This window comes from Rhipicephalus microplus, chromosome 2 (genome assembly GCF_043290135.1).
Source record: "Rhipicephalus microplus isolate Deutch F79 chromosome 2, USDA_Rmic, whole genome shotgun sequence".
NCBI classification, from domain to species: Eukaryota; Metazoa; Arthropoda; class Arachnida; order Ixodida; family Ixodidae; genus Rhipicephalus; species Rhipicephalus microplus.
In genome coordinates, this window is record NC_134701.1 from 78,384,784 (window position 1) to 78,407,161 (window position 22,378).

At 46.7% G+C, this 22,378-nt stretch overlaps 1 protein-coding gene across 1 annotated transcript in view; it reads right to left on the minus strand.

Annotated features, from left to right (window-relative positions):
- Positions 1-22,378, minus strand: part of LOC142790008 (uncharacterized) — a 57,914-nt gene that overhangs the window by 27,223 nt on the left and 8,313 nt on the right. Inside the window, exons 3-5 of the mRNA XM_075885033.1 lie at positions 12,251-12,361; positions 6,865-6,978; positions 4,823-5,048 (exon numbers count right to left, since the gene is read on the minus strand). Coding sequence (XP_075741148.1) covers positions 4,823-5,048; positions 6,865-6,978; positions 12,251-12,361 — 451 coding nt within the window. The remainder of the gene's footprint in view (positions 1-4,822; positions 5,049-6,864; positions 6,979-12,250; positions 12,362-22,378) is intronic.

Sequence of the window (22,378 nt, forward strand, 5' to 3'; positions counted from 1 at the left end):
CCCAAAGAAATCGTCAGTGATAGGGGACCCTACTTTATGTCTGCCATAATGAAAGAGTTCAGCCGCTTGCTATCCATGAAGCAAATGCCAACAACACCCCACCACCCCAAATGGCTTGGTAGAGAGGTTCAATGGAACATTGAAACGAATGTTGGGGCGCATGTGCCAGGAGTGTTTAAGATCCTGGGACAGTTACACAACACCCTACCACCCCATGGCCAATGGCTTGGTAAAGAGGTTCAATGGCACATTGAAAGGAATGTTGGGGCGTATGTGCCAGGAGTGTCCAAGATCCTGGGACCGTTATCTAGGACCTGTGCTCTTTGCCTACAGAGAACTCCCACAAAGTAGTACAGGGTTTTCGCCCTTCGAGCTCCTGTATGGCAGATATGTCCGAGGTCGCATGACGGTGGTAAAGTAGTTGTGGACAAACACACATCTGGATTCAGACACTAAGGCGACGTACATATACATAATGTAGTTGCGCCAACGTCTAGAGAAGACATGTAATATAGCAAAAGAAGAACTTGAGAAAGCGCACTTGTTGCAAAAAAAAAGATATTACGACAGAAAAGCGAAGAAACGAGGCCTATTTCCAGGAGATAAAGTTCTCATTTCGTTGCCGGCGGATAAAAACAAGTTAATCTTGTCATGGAAAGGTCCGTTCCCTGTGGTCGAAAGGCGTAATGAAGTATACTACGCCGTTAACCTTAGAAATAAAATACCCGTATTTCACATTACCATGTTGAAAAATATGAAGAACGCGACAACGCCGACCCGCCTTTGGTGGCTGGAGTTGCAGCTGTCGAAGCCAAAACATACGACCTGGACAACTTCCGCGGGGAAGATGGTCACGTCCCGCTGAATCAGACTCAAGACTGGCGAGACATCGATATAGCTACTGGACTAACAGAAGGACAGAGAATCCAGGTAACCGCACTTCTTGCAGACCACAAAGAGATTTTCTCCGACCTACCAGGGAAAACTGACCTCGTACAGTGCCAGTTAAAACTAACAATGCAGACACCAATTCAAGTTCGACAGAACCCTGTGCCTTTCGCGATCAAAGAAGACGTGGAAAAAGAAATACAAGAGATGTTGCGCCTCGGGATCATTCAAAAAATTGACTCCCCCTACCACGCGCCTATCGTCGTCGTCAAGAAGACGGGACAGTGCTCTTTCTTTCTACCCTGTCGTTTTTCCTTTGTTCGCGCGCTGAAACAATCTTGTGAATATGACTACGCACCAACTAGCCCAAGCTTCCACTCTTGTGGGACAATACTGTTATGTATTGGTTTCCGCCAATTGAACAAGATTGTGGTTCCAGACTGTGAGCTCATTCCTCGTACTGACATGATATTTGCTAAGGTGACAAACTGTCGCTACTTCTCCAGGTTCGATTTCACAAAGGGATACTGGCAAGTACCCATGGCCAACGAGTCGAAAAAACTCACAGCTTTTTCCTCTGACTCTGGCTTTTACCAGTTCAAGTTCATGCCGTTTGGGATTAAAACCGCGCCAGCAGTGTCTAACAGACTGATGCGTGCGGTCGTTGGAGATATCCCCAACGTGGTCTATTACTTCGACGATGTGCTTATCGCTACAACTACGTGGCAAGGGCACGTCGACACTCTACAGCTTTTCTTCACACGTGTCCGGCAGGCCAAGCTTACCATAAAACCCAAAAAGAGTGAAGAGGGCTTCCCTAAAACAAGTTTTCTAGGTCATGTCGTCGGCCAAGGAAAACTACAGACGATGAAAAGTACCACTGACAACATCCGAGCGGCTGCAAGGCCACAAACGAAAAAATACGTGCGAGAATTCCTGGGCCTCACTGGGTACTACAGAGATTTTGTACCCAAATATGCAGAACGGACGTACGCCTTAACGGAGCTAACAAAGAAGGGGGTGCCAAACAAAGTCTTCTGGAATGATCAGCATGAAGTGGCCTTCCAGGAGTTGAAAAACGTGCTCAAAACGCAACCTGTATTGCGATCACCCGATTTTCAAAACCGTTTGTTTTGCGCACAGACGCATCGTCACGCAGCTTAGGCGTGGTCTCACTTCAAGAACATGAAGGTCACCCCCACCCTGTCTCCTATGCCAGTAGGAAACTGCTGCCACGAGGCAGCTATTCCACTATCGAAAGAGAATGCCTCACCGTAGTGTGGGCAATTCAAAAATACCATGTCTTCCTCTATGGCCGACAATTTATTATGCAATGTGACCACCAACCACTGGCATACATTCAATCCGCCAAACATCTTAATCAACGCGTACTTCGTTGGAGTCTGTGACTGATGGAATATCACTTTACAGTTAGCTACATACGAGGCTCAGCAAATGTAGACACAGATTACCTGAGCCGAGCTACCTGAGCCGAGCGAGCACATAGCTATCGTGTGTGTTGAATCTTCGGTGCGCTAACAGCACAATCTATGTGTCTGTGGTAGTCATGTTTCACTGTGATTGCTGTGTGTGTGCCATGTTCCGCTCTACAGACTGCTTACCTACGCGGCACGACGTTCTGGAAGCTGGGGGAGTATGACAATTCGGGGACGTTTTTTAGTGAAAACAGGACCTGGGAAAATACAGGAAGACGAAAGTGCGTGTGTGGTGCGTGGCGGCGCTGCTCGTGAGCGGGCGCGTGAAAAAGATTCTTCGGAACGTTGAAGAAGAAAGTCGGACCGAAGCAGTCGGGCAGCAGTGTCAGAACGAGGGTTGTGGCGGCTACCGGCCCGTTATGGTGCGCAACCTGTCACGACTGGACTGCAGACGACCTCAGGCGACGAGCTACGCCAGGCGACGACGGTGCTCGTGGTCACGGTCGAGACCTGCTGGCGAGTCGGCGTCTTCGTGGGTTACCGAATCAGGAAAGCTGAGGTGTGCTGGGCTTATCTATCGGGTGTTCTCGAGCGTGGCCGAGCACAAATCCGACCAGCCACCGCACAGCGAGCAGCTGTCCAAGCGACGGCCGTGGTGCGACGGCAACTCCGGAACCTTCCCGAATTCAGGAGACGCGACGACACGTCGGACCATCTCGACGACAGTGGCGTGAGTGGTAGACGTCGAGTGGTGGGCGAACTAGATTTGCTGTGTCAGGGCCGCGTGAACCGTAACTACGTATTTTAAATCTAGAGCGAACTGGACGGGCACAAGTTAGGAGAGCACGTATGCAGTTTTAGTTCATGTATGTAATTCTGTCCAACTTGTATAAACGTCCTGTCTTTGTATATGCCCTATTTTTTGTCGGTTGAGCGCCTGGGCCCAAACGAACCTCTCACAATCACATTGGCGTGCCCTAAAGCCAAACATGGGATCTGCGGAATACAATTCGCGCTCGAGGCACGTCGAGAAGCGGTCTCTAACCATTGCTTCACTTAATTTGCCGGCACAAGAAGTTAATTCAATAGGTCTTAAGTTGACGCGTGCTCATTTGTTGCCTGATTTGGGTATTATTGTGACTACGACTGTTTTTCATTCGATTGGGAGTGGTTGGCCATCCCGGATCATGTCAGTTTACTCTAGTAGAAGACGATATGAATCGTGCGACATATGTGCTACCAGTTTTACCATGATGAGGTCCGGCCCGGAGCAGTGCCTCTGAGCTTTTTGAGTGCTGCTTTGATATCGCATATTTCAAAATGGCATCGAGCTGATGGTTTTCTCTACCCTCTTTATTCATGTCGGGGTCCGTCGTGCGACATGGGTATCTATCACATAGAGCATCTGCCAACGGGGAGTATTTCCCTGAAAGCCATGAAGGGCTCGACGGAGCTGCCTTAACGTTTCTTAAGCTTCAATAATTGATACCATGTTGAAAAAAGCGTTCTTCACAATCATTATGGTACAGTGGCACACGTATATATTGAGCTTGCGAAAAACACCGGGATTCACTTCGGTATATCACATTACTCGACATGAAACTGTTAAATATTGTACAATATTTTCAATTCAAATTTTGTTGTGCAAGTTGGCTTTGCAGCATGGCTTTCCAATAACGCCTGGAAGGCAACTTCAAGACAATACGTTTTTTTTTGTTTTTTTTTCTTTCTTGCGCTTCGTTTTGGGGGGTGCTGGTCGTATGAGGGGCAAATCATACGCGATTAAATGCGGTTCTTGCGTAAACTGCGCCTCGGCTTTTTATTCGCAACATTGCGGGCTCATCCGTCAGCGGAAACATCTAGTTTGCGTTGGCCCTAATGCTGTCTTTATTGTTTTATATCATACCCGGCATGCTTCTTGGAGTGTTATAAACAGCGGTGACGTTGCTTATCAGGCAGATAAAGTACTGCAGAACTCCAACAGATTTATATAATAAATAGAACTGAGCTGGTAGGGTCCTATCTCCCAGGATCCCGCCAGTCTCAAAATACCACTTCACCCTCCAGCTAAGAGTTTTCTCTATCCGAGTTTCGGGATGTTTTTACTCAGAGCGCTAAAGGTATTGATATTGTTTGAGTATGAGGCAGCATAGTATCTTGTCACGAAAACTTTTGTGTTACTATTTCCGTACTGGAACTTTCTGAAAGTTCTCATGTCATCAAAGTTCAGCGAATATTGCCGTAGCCAACGCTTCCACATGTCCAGCTTTGTTCCTCAGAGTTACAGCTTTCTCGCAGAGAGCAACAGAAACGTTTCCTGATCAGAACCTTGACGGAGACGGCATGCTCTATTCGTTGATCACGGCGCGCATTAATTTTTCGTGCAGCTGTCTTTTATTTTGTTTGATTACGAAGTTTCAGGTGTTCTTGCTTGTACAACTACGACATTCTGGCTACAATCAATGCGCTTCACGGTTTGACGACGCGAGTGCACTCACTTTGCGTCGAATCCAATGGCGTACTCGGTTATCTCGCTGCCCCTGGCCGTGTCGAGGAACAATTCGAAGTCTTCGTTGTAAGGCGGGGTGAGCTTGCTTCCATCGGGCGTGTAGAGGGAGTCGAACACGGTAATGGCACACAGTCCGTCGGGCGCAGGCACGTACGAGTCCACGTCGAAGCCCTCGCTCACGGTGCACAGAAGAGAGCCTGGTGGTAGCGGCCTTTCTGCAAGTGGTTAGTAAAGGAAAGGTAAGGTCCAGAGCTCAGTCCTTCTATCCGTTCTATTATAGGAGCACAGCGAACTATATGGATGGTTATGTGACACCAGCCGGTGCCAGTGGAAGCCAGGTAAGTGATCGACTTTTGGCCGATAGTACAAGCAGTGTCATTGTGCTTTATTGTGGATATACTAAGCATTCATATAATGCCAAGCGCGTTTTTTCTTTCAGTTTTGCTGTATTCGGCTTAAGACCACAAAGACTGTGAGCAATGTTCGGTGCACACAGCGCATCGGTGTTGCACAAGCTTCACTGTTTTAGTCGATCGTTTTGCTTAGAATGCACGCAGGACGTGAACAGCCAAGCTTACTCCAGAGCTTCCGCGACCACCAGTGATGATAGCGCGTAGGACCACAACTTCGGCCTAATGAAGAACTTTATCTTGGACAGACCACCTGCCGCCTTCATAGGTGTGAAGGCTATGTGAGAATATTCATAATGAAGACCCAGGGAGCTAAGCGCAATGAAGAGCAACTGATTTGGAATTTAATCTTCGCAGCACATAAACGGCACATGTTCTTTTTTTTTGGGGGGGGGGGGGGGGGTGGGGGGGCTTTACTGATGCTATTTTGGGTAAACCTTGCATTAGACTACCCACAACCTCTATGGAAAGCACTTACTATGTAGCCGAAAGCGTAGAAAACTCGATGTTGTAAGATCTGTAATGACGCTTGGGCATGCATGTTTTAGGCTCATTTTGTGCCTGACTAGAATTAATATTCCGTTAGTAGTACTAGCGGGACAGGACTACTGGTAGTCTCTTATTGTGTCAAGAAAAAGGCAACAAGAAAACAGCAGCAAGCGTTTCATGTACGATACATGTTTCTGAAACACTCGGATGTTGAATGTGTAGAAAACTCTAAAAGCACACGTTCTGCTGATATGCTAGACGCATGTGTCTTTCATTCTGAAGAGATAACTTTCAGCCTGTACAACGTGCTTTGCGGTAAACTTGCTTCCAGTGTGTTGTCTTGCTGCTTACATGACAATTTATACCCTGTTATTTTGGCTATAGTTTATTGCTGATAGCTAAGAATATAAAATTTAAACTTGGGCCCACCCAGTGTTGTTTTTTATACATTTCAATACAATTCCAGTGCTAAAAGACACCTTGGGGCAAAGTGGTGACGACACGAGTTGAAAGTTGCAGTCAGTATTGTTTTGATTCGGGACCTAGCAGAGATTAGAGAATCTGGCGCAAATGCCGGCGGAGTTTTATATACACCACTCACATAGTTTATGCTATATTCTCGTGCTGTGTTTGGCGTGTTTTTAAGAGGAGAATGAACAGCACAGATGCGGGATGAATGAGAGGAAACACACAACTACGGGCGCTGACTGCCAAGTCAGCATTCACTGAAAAGATGCCGTGCAAATGACTGACAAACAAAAATGCCATGAACGGATTGTTCACGCGTGTTTCATTATGATGCATGTACAGTGGTTTGTTCCAATAAACCTGCAATAGGCAGTCAGCACCCGTCCCCGTGTTTTCTTTCCTTCGTCCTCTTTCCGCACTGGTTTATTCCTTCTTTAGTAATATGAACCAAATAGCCCACTCTTCTCCGCTTGTTCAGTCCTCGTCATATTATAGGGAGAACCATGCCGTGCAGTAAATATTAACAAGGCCAAGTTTAAGCTATCTATCTAGAGAATATTCTAACATGTCTAGGTGAAATGCTTATGACCATATGTGTTCAAAAGTAGGGCATAAACACTGCTTAAGGACGCATGCAATGAAAATGCAAGGCTACTTGACATACGAGTGGTGGTGGTGGTAGATTTTCGGCCTGGGATTCCTGTTGGAGAAACCTTGGTCCACGTGGCCGGGGGCCAATCACCGTTGTCGTTCGTCTGAGCTTTTTGTGTGGACGTAGCTGCATTAAAATATGTTGCTTGAGACCTTGGCTTCTATTAAAACAAACTATATTTGCCAATCGGGAACAGGCAATAACGGTTACTTACTTATAAAAAGCGTGATAGAACTTGGCATTATTATGTATTTTTTAAACGAATGTCTGTATCTGTTATACGATATCTTTTATACGGATGGCTGTTCAGATTCATAGACAGCACAAGAAGAAAAAAAGTACAAAGGGCCGTTGCGAGAAAAACAGGTGAAGAAGGCAGAAAAATATTGCTTACAGTCACACAACGACAGCGCCACTTAAGTTTGCATCAACAGCACAAGCAGTAGTAGTCTGATAGGTACATGACATGCATGTCGTGATTCGTATGTTAGGCACCTTAACTCATGTTTGCAATACAGTGACATCACTGGATCCCTACTAAGGTGTATATAGCGCTAGCGAACCAGCTGTAAGTGCACCATTGGCGTAGCATGTAAATTATGCGTACATTACTTCTATGTCTTGACTATCGTCTTGGCACCTGGCATTTGTGTTCGTCGTGCATTTAGGTAACATGTTATAAATCTTGATAGATATTACGCTAGCAAAACAGCCGCGAGCGCATCATTAGCGTGGTATGTAGTCATGTTTTACATGACACGCATGTCGTGATTACCACACAGCTGGACGTTTCACTTAACTTAGTCGTCCACACACGTCACGTAATGCAAAATTTGATATGTGAAGCTAGCAAAACAGCCGCGAGCGCACTGCGAGTGTAGCATGTAGTCAAGTTTTATATGACACTCATATGATCATTATTGTGTTTGTACGTGTCAGTCACCTTCGTCGTTAGTTCGCGTCACGTAATACTAAATTTAGTATATGTGAAGCTATCGAAATGGCCGTGAGCGCATCATGAGCGTGGCACGTAGTCATGTTTTACATAACACGCATATCATGACGCCCATGTTTGTACCTGTTATATACCTTTTTCATCCATTTCCGTCACGTAATACCAAATTTGGTATTTGGGAAGCTGGCGAAACAGCCGCGAGAGCACCATGAGCGTGGCGTGCAGCCATGGCTTAAATGACATGCGTGTTATTATTTCAACGTTAGAACCTGTCACGTATGTTCACCATGCAGTCACGTTATGCCATACCAGATTTGCAATATGCGATGTGTACAAAACTAACGCAACTGCAGTAAACCATGCCGTGTAAATCCTGAGAATCATGACATACATGTAATGATTTTCATGTTATGACTACAGTCACTCATACTCGTTATATAGCCATATTATGCCATACCAATTTTGGTATAGATGCCATAATCGAAACGGTCAAGATAGCTAAAAGTTGTAGGTGGATAGATAGATAGATAGATAGATAGATAGATAGATAGATAGATAGATAGATAGATAGATAGATAGATAGATAGATAGATAGATAGATAGATAGATAGATAGATAGATAGATAGATAGATAGATAGATAGATAGATAGATAGATAGATAGATAGATAGATAGATAGATAGATAGATAGATAGATAGATAGATAGATAGATAGATAGATAGATAGATAGATAGATAGATAGATAGATAGATAGATAGATAGATAGATAGATAGATATGGCCAACGTTGCCAAAGGTCGCTAAGAAATGCTTCGAATTTAAAACATATTCCCGAAGGTCCGCCACATCAATAAACTGCGAAGGTGGCCCTCTCAACAAGTTTCCATGAGCTTTGGTTTCGCTTGTATTGTTGTATCAGATGAAGGGCCGCATCTAGTGTCAATAGACGCTCCTATGTCGTCATCTTCATGCGCCCATGGGTGCGCACCTGCGCTGCAAAAAACACGCTCCGCTCAAAACTGTCTTGTAACCACTTGTGCATTCAGTGAGTTTCCGAGTATAGCAGCTCCTCAGCTTCAAGGTTTATCGTGATGGTGTGTTGTGCCAGCCTGAGACATCTGTAGCTGTTTCTGTGTTCGTTTCGTTTATGACCTCAGGTTGTCTCCTCCCCGCAAGTGTATTGCGGCTGAACTTTGTGCACACTGTTATAGCTACTCAATTTACTTAAAAGGTACACACGCCGCTGAGGCACAGGATGCTTCCACCGGCTGCACAGCTTCTCCTCATGACAAGAAGGCCAGAGCACATACTGGCTCTCACTACAGAGCAGCACGGAACGTTTTAGAACGGCGGGCGATAGTTTTTACTGTTATAATATGTTGTGCAAAATTGTAAATAGATATGCTTGTATGCATATTTTTAAACGCCAACCTATATGGCATAGGGTGTCTGAAGGAAAGGGTTGAAGCTTGGTGAAATCTCCAAGTTCGTTGGTCATCTAATTTATAGATGGGCGGTAATTAACTAACTTTAGTCGTGAGGCTCCCGCGGCGTTCTCTGCCGACATTAGTTAGTGTCTTAATGCAGTACTTCTCTTCTTCCCTCTTAGGCGGCGGCACCGCCCCGACAAACCAAGAGCGCAGGTACAGAGGGAAAAAATAAGAGAAATATAAGGCATGACTGCAGGTTATCACGAAGGTGCGTTTATAGCTTAGTCGGCCCAGCGCGTGCTACCTAATGCCACAGATTGTAAAGTCGTGGGTTCAGTTCCCTGGTCTGTTATAATTGCAATTTTTTTTCTTCTGGCTTCTTTCTTTGTAGCATGTTCTTGTAAGTTTTACCAGCATCAAATCCCTGACGGAAATCCGTCAGAGAGTCCTGGTGGACCCTGACATAAGACACTTTCGCGTCGAGAAAATGAATCATTGGGGCATTGTACTAGCTCACAGTTCAACTCTCTATAATTTTGAAGGATGTCATGAAAAATTAAAAAGAAACAGGCATGGATCTTCGGAATCGTTACGGCGAAACTCACGGCTCATAAAATGTTTGTACGTGTTCATTTGTTCTCACTTCAGAGAACACTTACCTTGAACTAAGTTTCCTTGACGAGTAGTGTATCATATATACTTGTGTAGATCATACATATAGTATAAAATTCCTATAGGTGTTCGCTTGAGATTAGTGCAAAAGAAACACTTTTCGTATTATTCGTTCGAATACTACGCAATTAGAGCGTACTAATTTGATGTTCATTACTTCACGCTTCTAGTTCTTCGTGGGGCTATAAAGCTTATATATCTTCTCACAGCTGCAAAGGGCAAACACATACGCAAAAGAAACGCGTACTGAATGAATGCTCGAGCTTTTGTTCACTTCTTTCGTATTCAGCACATATGTTTACCGATGTCAATAATGAGTAATACCAGTGTCACAAGGGCAGTTTCGATCGATTACACGGACAATTTGGCCTAGGATTAATCGGAATCAGGTGCTGCTACACGGTCACATGTAACCGCGAATGAATCTCTGTCACGATCTATTCGCAGTGCCCGCGGGCTATAGGTGGCACGCCGTGCAATCGAAGATGGTTGCGGAAGAATAAACTCCCGAACTCGCATGAGAAAAGGTGGGAAGATTGCCATACACCCGTGTCACTCTTACCGGATGAACTATTGATCGCCAATTGAATGTGTATCCGCCCATAGTACTTTTCTAAACGACAGGAACTGCTAAATATTCACTACTACATTTTTGCTGCAGTGCAAACGGTGCTGGCGTCAGCTGACCAACCGTGCATGAACGAGGTCTTGCGTAATTCTGTGCGTGCCACAGAAAGCTTCGTGGACTAGAAATGATGTGAGAACTGAACCGCACTTCAGGGTGCTTTGAAACGAGCCTGCCTGACGGACTTGCCGCAGCATTAGGCCACCAGCGAGTAGCGCGCCTTCGCGTCTGCACGGGGCCGAATATACAATGCGGCGCTGGTTTGCATTACTTGAGCTTCAATCAGCAACAAAGCGCAATCCACTGCACCTGGATCTCTCTTGTTAATCAGCGCGATGAAAACAAGCTGATTGAAATTTTAAAAAATGCCCACGCTTGCTTTTCGCAACGTCTCGAATGTGAAAGTATTGGTGAAGTGCTTGAGACCTTGGCAGAAAGGTGTGGAATATAGTCGTAACTCCATGTTTCATTGCTCTAACCATTTCACTTCGATGGTAGAGCTTGAGCGAGTTGGCGGCAAGCTGTACTCGATAATTACCCACTCTAGTTAGGCGACATGCAACGCACACGAAAAACTATGCATCTATGTGGACCTCGGTAATAATAATAATAATAATAATAATAATAATAATAATAATAATAATAATAATAATAATAATAATAATAATGTTCAATTTCTATCAATATTTTCATGAACGACAGCTGCAGGTAAAAGCTGCTCTCCAAAAGAGGCAGCTTGACGAAGGCCCACAGCTACCTTTTAGCACGACAACAGTGGCAAACAGCCAGCAATGTGAAGTCAACAACAATAACAACACCAAATAGATAAATGAATAATAAATAAATAAATATATAAAAATTAAGTCCGAATTCTAAAATCAAAAACAGCAACCATGATAATACTGCAACTGCAAAGAAATCTTAAAAACTAAACATTTGTACATCGCGCAACTGAATCTGTGTACAGTGTAAGAAATCTATGCCAGCTTACACATATTTATCAAGTAACGTAGGAACTATGTAGGATAACTTATCTGTAGAGTATTTGTTCTCAAAGTTTTTATTTTCCATGTTTTTTTATTTCGTGTTTCAAACAACGTAATATTTTGCTGCAGTCTTGAGAGGTCATACAAAAATTGTCGACTTTCTTTCAAATCACGCCTGATTGTCAATGCAAACTTAATATTGTAGAGACGATGTACGGGTAGTATTCCAGCCTGTTGAAACAATCCGCGCTATAATGTTGAAACAATATTGTGCTATAAGTACAATCAAAAGGACTTCCGATGATGAACGAGAATTAACGCACGAAGAAACATGAAGTGCTACTCGCTCCCCGTGAGTTAGCAGCTAATAGCTCATAATGTTTAATAATGTTGTAATTATTATTAGTAGTAGTTGTAGTAATATTTTAGAGGTAGTAGTAGTATTAGTAGTAGTAGTAGTAATACTCCATTACTTCAGTCGGGCTCTGCTCTTGTTATATTTACGCCAACCATGCAGAACAAATTGTTCAGGTTTCAAAACGGTACATGGATCAAGCGAGAACCGATCATGGCCCAACAACTGGAACGTGTATATGTATATGTATTTGTAGAGAACTTGTTATTGATCTCAGGTATTTTGGTTTTTTATGTGACTTTATGTACCTCGCTACGCCCTCTAAAGTCATGTGCGATTTGAGGCAAAATAAATTTAGGTAAATGAAACGCATACCTGATGTAGGGGGCGCTACTATTTCGTTGAGGCCTCCAGCTCTGAAACCGGCGTCATCGGCTCCAACTGGCGTTTTGGTCTCCAAATTTCTCTCATTGATGTCTCGAGCCCCTGAAAATATTGCAAGGGGCACACTTGAGCATTTTGGATATTTACGTACACGTGGCATACTTGACTGTGCTCTCAGAGTCACTTTACCAATCGTAGATGTGCATGGTGCTCGGTTCGGTGTATAATGCATGCCTTAACAATCTCTAGCCCCGCTCTTTTACTAAAATTCAAACCAGAAATACGGAGAGAACATACGACAATAACATTTATGCTGCTTTGCTTGCGGTTGCGTTAATTTCGCAAAATATTTTTTGTCGTTTGCACAAATTACATAAAAGCGGCAAAGTGACAGTGGGTTACAAATATACCCAATTATTCACGCAGTTGTCGTCAAAATGCTCAAGAGCTCACGTGAAGCGACATAATCATAATAAGCACACACATCGTGCAATAAATATATATATATATATATATATATATATATATATATATATATATATATATAAAGGAGAGAAGTGTATACTTAAGGGCTCGTTTTTTTCCTTGTTTTGCACAATATCACTGGGATCTAACAGACAATTATGTCAAGAAAAGTATAGGGGAAGATATTAGACCGAATTGTAACGTAACAAAGAAGAAAAGTGGGTGAAAAGATAACTTGCCGTGGGCAGGATCCAAACCTGCAACCTTCTAATGACGCGTTCGAAGGTGTACCGCTTGAGCTACCACGACAGCCATCCCCCCAGCCACTTTATTGGGTCTATATGTGAATTTAACGTGGGAGTATCAGCCAGCGCCACCAGTACCCTTGGCGGCGAGTGTGGCACACTCTTTTGAGCCTGTTTGGCGTCACGTAGCACGTGAAATTGTTACGAGTGGGCAGCTGATCAGTAGTCCCTCGTATACAACCTAAAGGCACTACGTCTGCCAGTACGAGACCCTCGTTAATGAATTAAGGAAAGAAGTTTATACTTAAGGGCTCGTTTTTTCCGTGTTTTGCACAATATCACTGTGATCTAACAGACAATTATGTCAAGGAAAGTATAGGGGAAGATATTAGACCGAATTGTAATGTAACAAAGAAGAAACGTGGGTGAAAAGATAACTTGCCGTGGGCAGGAGCCGTGAGCATACATATATATATATATATATATATATATATATATATATATATATATATATATATATATATATATATATATATATATATATATATACATATATATATATATATATATATATATATATGTATGCTCACGGCTCCTGCCCACGGCTGGTTATTTTTTCACCCACTTTTCTTTCTTCTTATTTACACTCCATTGGTTCTAATAACTTCTCCTGTACATTCCTTGGCATTACTGTCTGTTAGATCTCATTATTATTGTGTCAAAGCACGGAAAAACGAGCCCTTAGGCATACACTTCTTTTCCTTATTTATTAACGAGAGTCTCATACTGTCAGACTTGGTGTCATTAGGTTGTATACGAGGGACTATTATTCAGCTGCCCAATCGTAATAAGTTCACGTGCTACGTGACGCCATACATGCGCATAAAAGAGTGTTTCACACTCGTCGCTTGGGTTATAGATGGCGCTGACTGACACTCCTACTTCTAAATTAACCAATAAACCCAAAAAGTGGATGGAGGGAAGGCCGCTGTGATGGCTCAGTGGTTAAAGCATCGAAAGCGTTATTCGAAGGTCGTAGGTTCGATTCCTGCTCACAGCTGGTAACTTTTTCATCCACTTTTCTTTCTTATTTCTTCTTATTTACATTCCATTGGTTCTAATAACTTATCCTGTTCATTCCTTGGAATTACTGTCTGTTAGATCTCATTATTATTGTGTCAAAGCACGGAAAAACGAGACCTTAGGTATACACTTCGTTCCCTGTTATATATATATATATATATATATATATATATATATATATATATATATTTGCACGATGTGTGTGCTTATTATAATAGTGGGTTACCAGTATACCCAACTATTCACGCAGTTGCCGTCAAAATGGTCAAGAGCTCACGTGAAGCGACATAATTATAATAAGCACACACATCGTGCAAATATATAGATAAATATATATAGTAGGCATCTATTATGCAGTTCATCCACGTCTGGACAGCACTGAATCCTATCACCTGTTCTGGCTGACCGTCATCACCGTCTTTGAACGTGTGCTTCATCTTCGGGTCCGTTGCGCTAGTTCGCTCCCTAGTTCACGGCCAATAAAACTCGTTACATTACAACCGAGTCGTTCTACGTGGTGGAGGCGTATTCACGATCCCGGTCCTCGGCTCACAACACCTACTCGCTGGAGCTCTGTTCAGGCCGCCGCTTGGACCCTCAGTCCACCAGCATGTCTCAAAGTGAGTGGCCAAACGCCTTTTCTGCTCCCGTTCCTGCGCCCCAAGCCCGTCCTCTTTACATCGTAAACCACCAGCACGACCTTCTGATCTTCGCTGGTCTCCGCGGCGAAGATTTAAAGGACTGTCTCAATAACTACGATTGAGTAAGCGCAACTAATCACTGGGACGACTCTAACAAGCTCCGCCGAGTATCGCTTTATCTCACGGGCGTTGCGAAGACATGGTTCTTGAACCATGAGATTGACTTCACCGACTGGCCTGCCTTCGAGGTGCAGCTTCGCCAAGTATTCGGCACACCTGCCATTCGATCCGCTCTAGCGAAGAGAACCCTAGATACTATCCAACAACAACTCGGCGAGTCGTACACATCGTACATCGAGGATGTCCCTGCACTCTGCCTGCGCGTCAATTCTTCGATGTCTGAGTTTGACAAACTGCGTCACATTCTTAAGGGCATCGGAAGCATTACCTCAATGTCCTTGTTGCTCAGAATCCTTCTACTGTCGCGGCTGTGTGTCAGCGATCGACGAGCTTCGTTCTGTTCACCTTCAGTCAGGCAATAGTGAACACCATCCAGCAGACCGAGGGAACATCTATTGTGCATCGCCTCCCGTACCACGTGTCTCTCGCTGAGCGAAAAAGCATCTAGTAAAACGTAGCTGACGTGCTCCAACGAGAAATATTTCGTCCAGCAACTAGCCATTGGTCCTCCCCTGTTGTTTTGGTATGAAAAAAAGATGGCTCCATGCGCTTGTGCGTCGATTACCGGGTACTTACCATCACACGCAAGGACGTATACCCCATCACGCATCGAGAACGCCCTTGATTCATTGCAAGGTGCCGAATACTTTTCAAGCCTTCATTTGCGTTCGGGATATTGACAAATTCCCATGCACTGGCGCTGGCAATGGATGGATAGTCACCGCCGTAGACCAGCTGACACGCTACACCGAGACAACTTCAGTAGCTACTGGTTCACTGTCGGAAGTTGCTGACTTGGTCCTTCAGGCCATGATTTTACGTCATGGTGCTCCTCGTTCACTTCTAAGTGACCATGGGAAGGAGTTATTATCACAGCTTTTAGGTGAAGTTCTTCGCGTTTCTGGTACTACGCACAAGACAGCGTCCAGCTGCCATCCTCAAACAAACGGTCTCACTGAGAGATTTCATCGAACCCTTCCCGACATGATCGCCATATGCATTCCACCGGATCACAGAAACTGGGATAAACTTCTACAGTTCCTCACTTTCGCCTAGAGCACTGCTGTTCAGCTCACAACCGGCTACTCACCGTTTTTTCTGGTTTAGGACGTTCACCTACTTTCTTTGTCGACGTTTTCTTCTTCACCAGCAATGACCCTTCATCACCGTCTTCTTGCGAGAATATATTTCTCGCCTTGCCCAGTGCCACCAGCGCGCTCCTATGAATCTCGTTACATCCAAGTCGTTCAAACATGCAGACTGGCAGACTTGGTGCCTTTAGGTTGTATACGTACGAGGGACTATTGGTCAGTTGCCAGTTGGTAATAAGTTCACGTGCTACGTGACGCCAAACAGGCTCATAAAGAGTGTGCCACACTCGCCGTTATGGCTACTAGTGGCGCAAACTGACACTTCCAGGTTTAAATTGACATAGATACACAATATTGTGGCTGGGGGGATAGCTGTCGTGGTAGCTCATTGGTAGAGCATCGAACATACTATTCGAAGGTTGCAGGCTCGGATCCTGCCCACGGCAAGTTATCTTTTCATCCACTTTTCTTTCTTCTCATTTACATTAAATTGGCCTAATAACTGTTTTATCTCATTATTATTGTGCAAACACGAAAAAAGAGCCCTTAAGTGTACAAATGTTTCCCTTATATAAATTATGAGACCACGTCTGGTACGGCAGCAACCAGGTTATCCTTTTTTAATCCAGACGCACGAGCCAGAGCCAGCCCGCGTGACATACGATGATGATCACTACAGTGGTTTGGTCATACAGATGAAGATGAAGTACATAGTCAGCGCTCACACTATATATTTATATTGTTAAGCGGTTTATTGACGGACACTCAGCGATGATTCACGACAGCGACAGTCAATGCCGGAATCGACTCTCTGCACGAGCTGCTCGTCTTCTTAAGAAAAGGGCGACCCACTAGAAGGCGCTGAAGAGGATGACCCACTGTTCAAAGGCTTTACCACAACTACCCCGGGTACGAAAAAGGAGCCGCCTGGCGACCTAACAGTTGGTTACAATGAGCGGGTCATGGTAGGCCTTGAGGCGCTCCAGCCCCGCCGCGGTGGTCTAGTGGCTAAGGTACTCGGCTGCTGACCCGCAGGTCGCGGGTTCAATTCCCGGCTGCGGCGGCTGCATTTCCGATGGAGGCGGAAATGTTGTAGGCCCGTGTAGTCAGATTTTGGTGCACGTTAAAGAACCCCAGGTGGTCAAAATTTCCGGAGCCCTCCACTACGGCGTCTCTCATAATCAAATGGGGGTTTTGGGACGTTAAACCCCACAAATCAATTGAGGCGCTCCACGTTAACAATGTCGCGTCCTCAACGACGCATGTCCGAAGATTGTTCGATGGGTTCAATCAAGTAGTTGACTGGGGAAGTTCATTTGACGACACGGTAGGGGCCTTCGTATTTAGGCAATAGTTTTGAAGATAGGCCAATTGCAGTAGTAGGGATCGAGAGCCAGACAAGCGCTCCAGGGAGGAATGTGGGTGCAGTAGTACTGGCGTCAGCGCGAATGCTTTTTTGCCGCTCTTGATCATGCGCAGTAAAGGTCTTTGCAAGCTCTCGACATTCTTCACCAAGCTTTGCTGTAGCAGAAGTAGGTGCCCACTCAGACGGATCTGGCCTGTACGGAAGTATCGTGTCGATGGTGTGTGACGGGTGCCTTCCATATAATAAAAAGAAAGGTGAAAAGCCAGTAGTGCTCTGAGGGGCGGTATTATATGCGTAGGTGACGAAGGGTAGAATGGAATCCCAATTTGTGTGATTGGCGGCGACGTATTTGGAGAGCATGTCGCCCAGCGTACGGTTGAAGCGTTCTGTGAGGCCATTCGTCTGCGGGTGGTAAGCAGCAGTTTTGCGGTTAACAACGTTGCACTCTTTGAGAATGGCTTGAACGACTTCAGACAGTAAGACATGGCCTCGGTCACTGAGCAGTTCCTGGGGTGGGCCGTGTCGCAGAATGAATCGTTGGAGCAGAAAGGAAGCCACATCGCTCGCTGTAGCCGCGGGAAGAGCGGCCGTTTCGGCGTATCGCGTGAGGTGGTCCACAGCAACAATGGCCCAGCGGTTACCAGCCGACGTTAGTGGAAGTGGCCCATACAAATTGATGCCAACGCGCCCAAACGGCCTGGCAGGGCAAGGTAGAGGTTGCAGACCTACCGGCGACAGGTGCGTTGAAGTTTTGCGGCGCTGACATTCTATGCAGGAGCGAACGAATTTCTGCACGTAGCGGTACATGCCGCGCCAAAAGTACCGTCGGCGAATGCGGTGGTAAGCCTTCGATACCCCGGAGTGCGCACACTGCGGATCAGAATGAAAGAATTCGCATATGTCAGAGCGCAGACTGCGAGGTATGACTAGTAGCCACTGGCGGCCGTCACCGTTCTAATTGCGTCGATGGAGGAGGTCGTCGCGAACGGCGAAATGGTGGGCTTGACGACGCAACGCGCGAGTGGATGGAGTGGATGGATCAGTCAGCAAGTCTATCATTGAGGCAATTTATCGATCCTTGCGCTGTACAGTAGCAATAGCATGAATGCTAATCGAAGAAATGGCAAGGTGAGACACTGAGTTGTTGGCATTGTCGTCAGGCAAGGGAGAGCGCGACAGGGCGTCGGCGTCAGCATGTTGCCTTCCATTGCGGTACAGCACGCGGATGTCATAGTCTTGCAGGCGAAGTGCCCACCGGGCGAGACGGCCTGAGGGATCTTTCAATGACGACAACCAGCATAGTGCGTGGTGGTCGGTGACGACATCAAATGGGCGACCATACAAATAAGGTCGGAACTTTGCAAGGGCCCAGACGATTGCCAAACATTCTTTCTGTGTAATTAGTCTCGTGTAATTACTGTGTAATCAGTCTCGGCTTTAGTAAGCGTACGGCTCGCGTACGCCACGACATATTCCGGGAACCCTGGTTTGCGCTGCGCAAGGACAGCGCCGAGGCCGACACCACTGGCATCCGTGTGTACCTCTGTAGGGGCCGTAGGGTCGTAGTGGCGGAGTATGGGAGGCGACGTCAACAAACGACGAAGTGTTCTGAAAGCGTCGTCGCACTGTGATGACCACGAATGGAGAGGCCCGTTACTTCCGAGAAGCTTCGTCAGCGGCGATATGACAGTCGCGAAGTTTCGAATGAAGCGCCGAAAGTAGGAACACAGTCCTACGAAACTGCGCAGTTCCTTCACGGATGTCGGCTTGGGGAACTCGGTCACGGCCCGAAGCTTGGTTGGATCAGGGAGAATTCCGTCCTTGGACACGACGTAGCCGAGTATTGTCAGCTGCCGAGCTGCAAATTGGCACTTCTTTAGGTTCAGTTGCAGACTGGCGTTTCTCAGACGCGTTAAAACATGCCGAAGGCGTTGAAGGTGCGTCGAGAAGTCAGGAGCGAAAACGACGACGTCATCGAGGTAGCACAGGCACGTGTGCCATTTCAGGTCACGCAGAACTGTATCCATCATGCGCTCAAAGGTGGCGGGCACATTGCACAGCCCAAGCGGCATAACGTTAAACTCGTACAAGCCGTCGGGGGTGACAAAAGCGGTCTTTGGTAGAGCGTCCTCAGCCATAGGTACTTGCCAGTACCGTAAGTGCAAATCTAGAGATGAAAAAAATTCTGCTCCTTGCAGGCTGTCAATCGCGTCATCTACCCGCGGTAGTGGATACACGTCCTTACGAGTGATCTTGTTGAGGCGTCGGTAGTCCACACAGAACCGCACAGAACCGTCCTTCTTCGTGACGAGAACGACAGGAGATGCCCAGGGGCTGCTAGAGGGGCGAATAACATCGCGGCGAAGCATTTCGTCGACTTGCTCGTTGATTACTTGGCGTTCTGTGGGAGATACGCGATATGGACGTTGCCGCAGCGGTGGCTGTGCGCCTGTGTCGAGCGATGCGTAATGGTGGATGTGCGGCCGAGAGAAGGTTGAGCGACATCGAAAGAAGAGCGGAATTCTTCCAACAGGCCCAAAAGCTGGGAACGCTGGCCCTGCGTAAGGTCGTCGGGTATGCAGGGGCCGAATATATTATCGGATGATGAAGCAGATGTCGCAACAGCACCAAGCGTACAGGAACTTGGGCAGTGCATGTCATCGGGTTGATTCATAACTTGCGCGTCTTCGATGGGTTCCACGCTGCCGAGACATTCTCCTCGCACCAACGTAACGCTGTACGGAGATGAGTTCATAACAAAAATAGTGGTGCTGCCGTGAGTGAGTTGCACGGTCGCGAAAGGAACCAGCAAGCTTTTTCTTATGAAAACACGATGAGATGGTGAGAGGAGCGCAGCGGTGTCAGAAAGGCTTGCGCAGTAGAGCGACACCACAACGGACAAGTTTGCAGGCACTTGAGGGTCGTCTCTGACGAGTAACTTGCTTGCAGCGGATAGACTGTCGGCCGGCGTCAAAGAAGAGAATGGCGCGAGTTCTATTTCTGCTGGTGCGCAATGAATGACGGCGTCGTGGCGGGAGAGAAAATCCCATCCTAGGATGACGTCGTGAGAGCATGAAGAAATTATGATGAATTCGACCGCATACATCACGTCCTGAATCCTAAGGCGGGCTGTGCAACTCGCTGTAGGGTGAATGCTTTGGGCGCTGGCTGTGCGGAGGGAGAGCCCGCAAAGCGGCGTGGTCACTTTGCGCAGTAATCGGCAAAGTTTTTCGTCCATCACGGATACGGCGGCTCCAGTATCTACAAGGGCAGATGCACGAACGCCATCCACAAGCACGTCTATCACGTTCGACGGGCTTTCCTGAGGGCTTCCGCAGTTCGACAGCGTCGCAGTCCTTGCCTCGTGTACTGCGACGACTAGTTTTCCTGGTCGCCCTCGAGTGGACGTGGCCGCATCGGTGACAGTGAGCGACGTCGTGGAGATGGTGAACGGCGGGTAGACGGAACGGGCGGGACGACGGTGACATAGGCGGCGGTTGGTCATAAGAGCGGCTTGACTGGCTGGGAAAGTTGGAGGCGACCTGCGGTTGCTGCACACGATTGCAATATCGTGCCACATGACCGACGCAACCGCAAGCAAAGCAGATGGGGCGATTATCAGCAGTGCGCCATTGGTTTGCTGGTCGCATCCATGTCGCAGAACGCGATTGGCGAGCCGGCTGCTGATATGAGTGCATGGTAGGCGGCACTCGGGGCACGTGGGTGACGCCGGCGTATGTAGGCGAGACAGGTTCTCCAAAGGCCTGGGGCCTCGCGACGGTTTCGGTGTAATTTAGCGGAACAGTGACAGAAATCGGTGGGGGCGGCCTGGCAACAACTTGGGCGTAGCTGAGTGGCACAGATGCAGGAGGTGGCTGGTGGTATTCAGGGACGACCTTCGCAATTTCCTGCTGAATGGCTCGGCGGAGCGGAGGTAGAAGTGTACTTGATGGCTGTTGAGCTTGTTGTGGGGAAGCAAAAGCCAGTAGAGAGACCTGGCGGGCAACTTCCTCACACACGAACGACTTGATTTTGGCGAGCAAGGTTGCGTGGTCTGGAACTGCTGTTAAGGCCGAGAGATCAGCATCACGTGGTGGTGGGCGACGGGTCATCAAGCGCTGCCGCCGCAGCTCGTCGTAACTTTGGCATAACATGATGACTTCTGCCACAGTGCGGGGGTTCTTTGCCAGGAGCATGGTGAAGGCATCGTCGGCGATGCCTTTTAGAACATGCGTGATTTTCTCAGCCTCTGACATGTTCAGGTCGACTTTCTTGCACAAGTCAAGGATGTCCTCGATATAACTTGTGAAGGACTCACCGGTCTGCTGGGCTCGTTCACGTAAACGCTGTTCAGCTTGCAGCTTACGAACAGCAGGGCGGCCGAACACGTCGACGACAGCGGTTTTAAAAGCGGACCATGTCGGGAAATCAGATGCGTGGTTGTTGTACCACATGCTGGCCACACCCGCGAGATAGAAAAACAGGTTGCCGAGTTTACCTGCCTCGTCCCAATGGTTGGGGACGCTCACGCGTTCGTACATGGCCAGCCAGTCCTCGACGTCGGTGCCATCCGCTCCGGTGAATACAAGAGGGTCGCGGATGCGGGGGACACCGGGACATGGCGGCGACGTAGGAGGAAGCGTTTGCTGGGCGGCGTCTTGGTACATGGTTGGAGGCAGGGTACGGGATCGAAGGTCCAAGGGCATCGAATGCTGACCGAAGGTGTTTGAAGGGCACAGCCCTCTCAGCACTCTCCACCAAATTGTTAAGCGGTTTATTGACTAACACTCAGCGATGATTCACGACAGCGACAGTCAATGCGGGGATCGACTCTCTGCACGAGCTGCTCTTCTTCTTAAGAAAAGGGCGACCCACTAGAAGGCGCTGAAGAGGATGACCCACTGTTCAAAGGCTTTACCACAATATATATATATATATATATATATATATATATATATATATATATATATATATATATATATTGCAATGAATCTGAATAACGGACGCTGCTATGCTGGTAATGAAGAAGACGAGGTTAATCGGTGGCT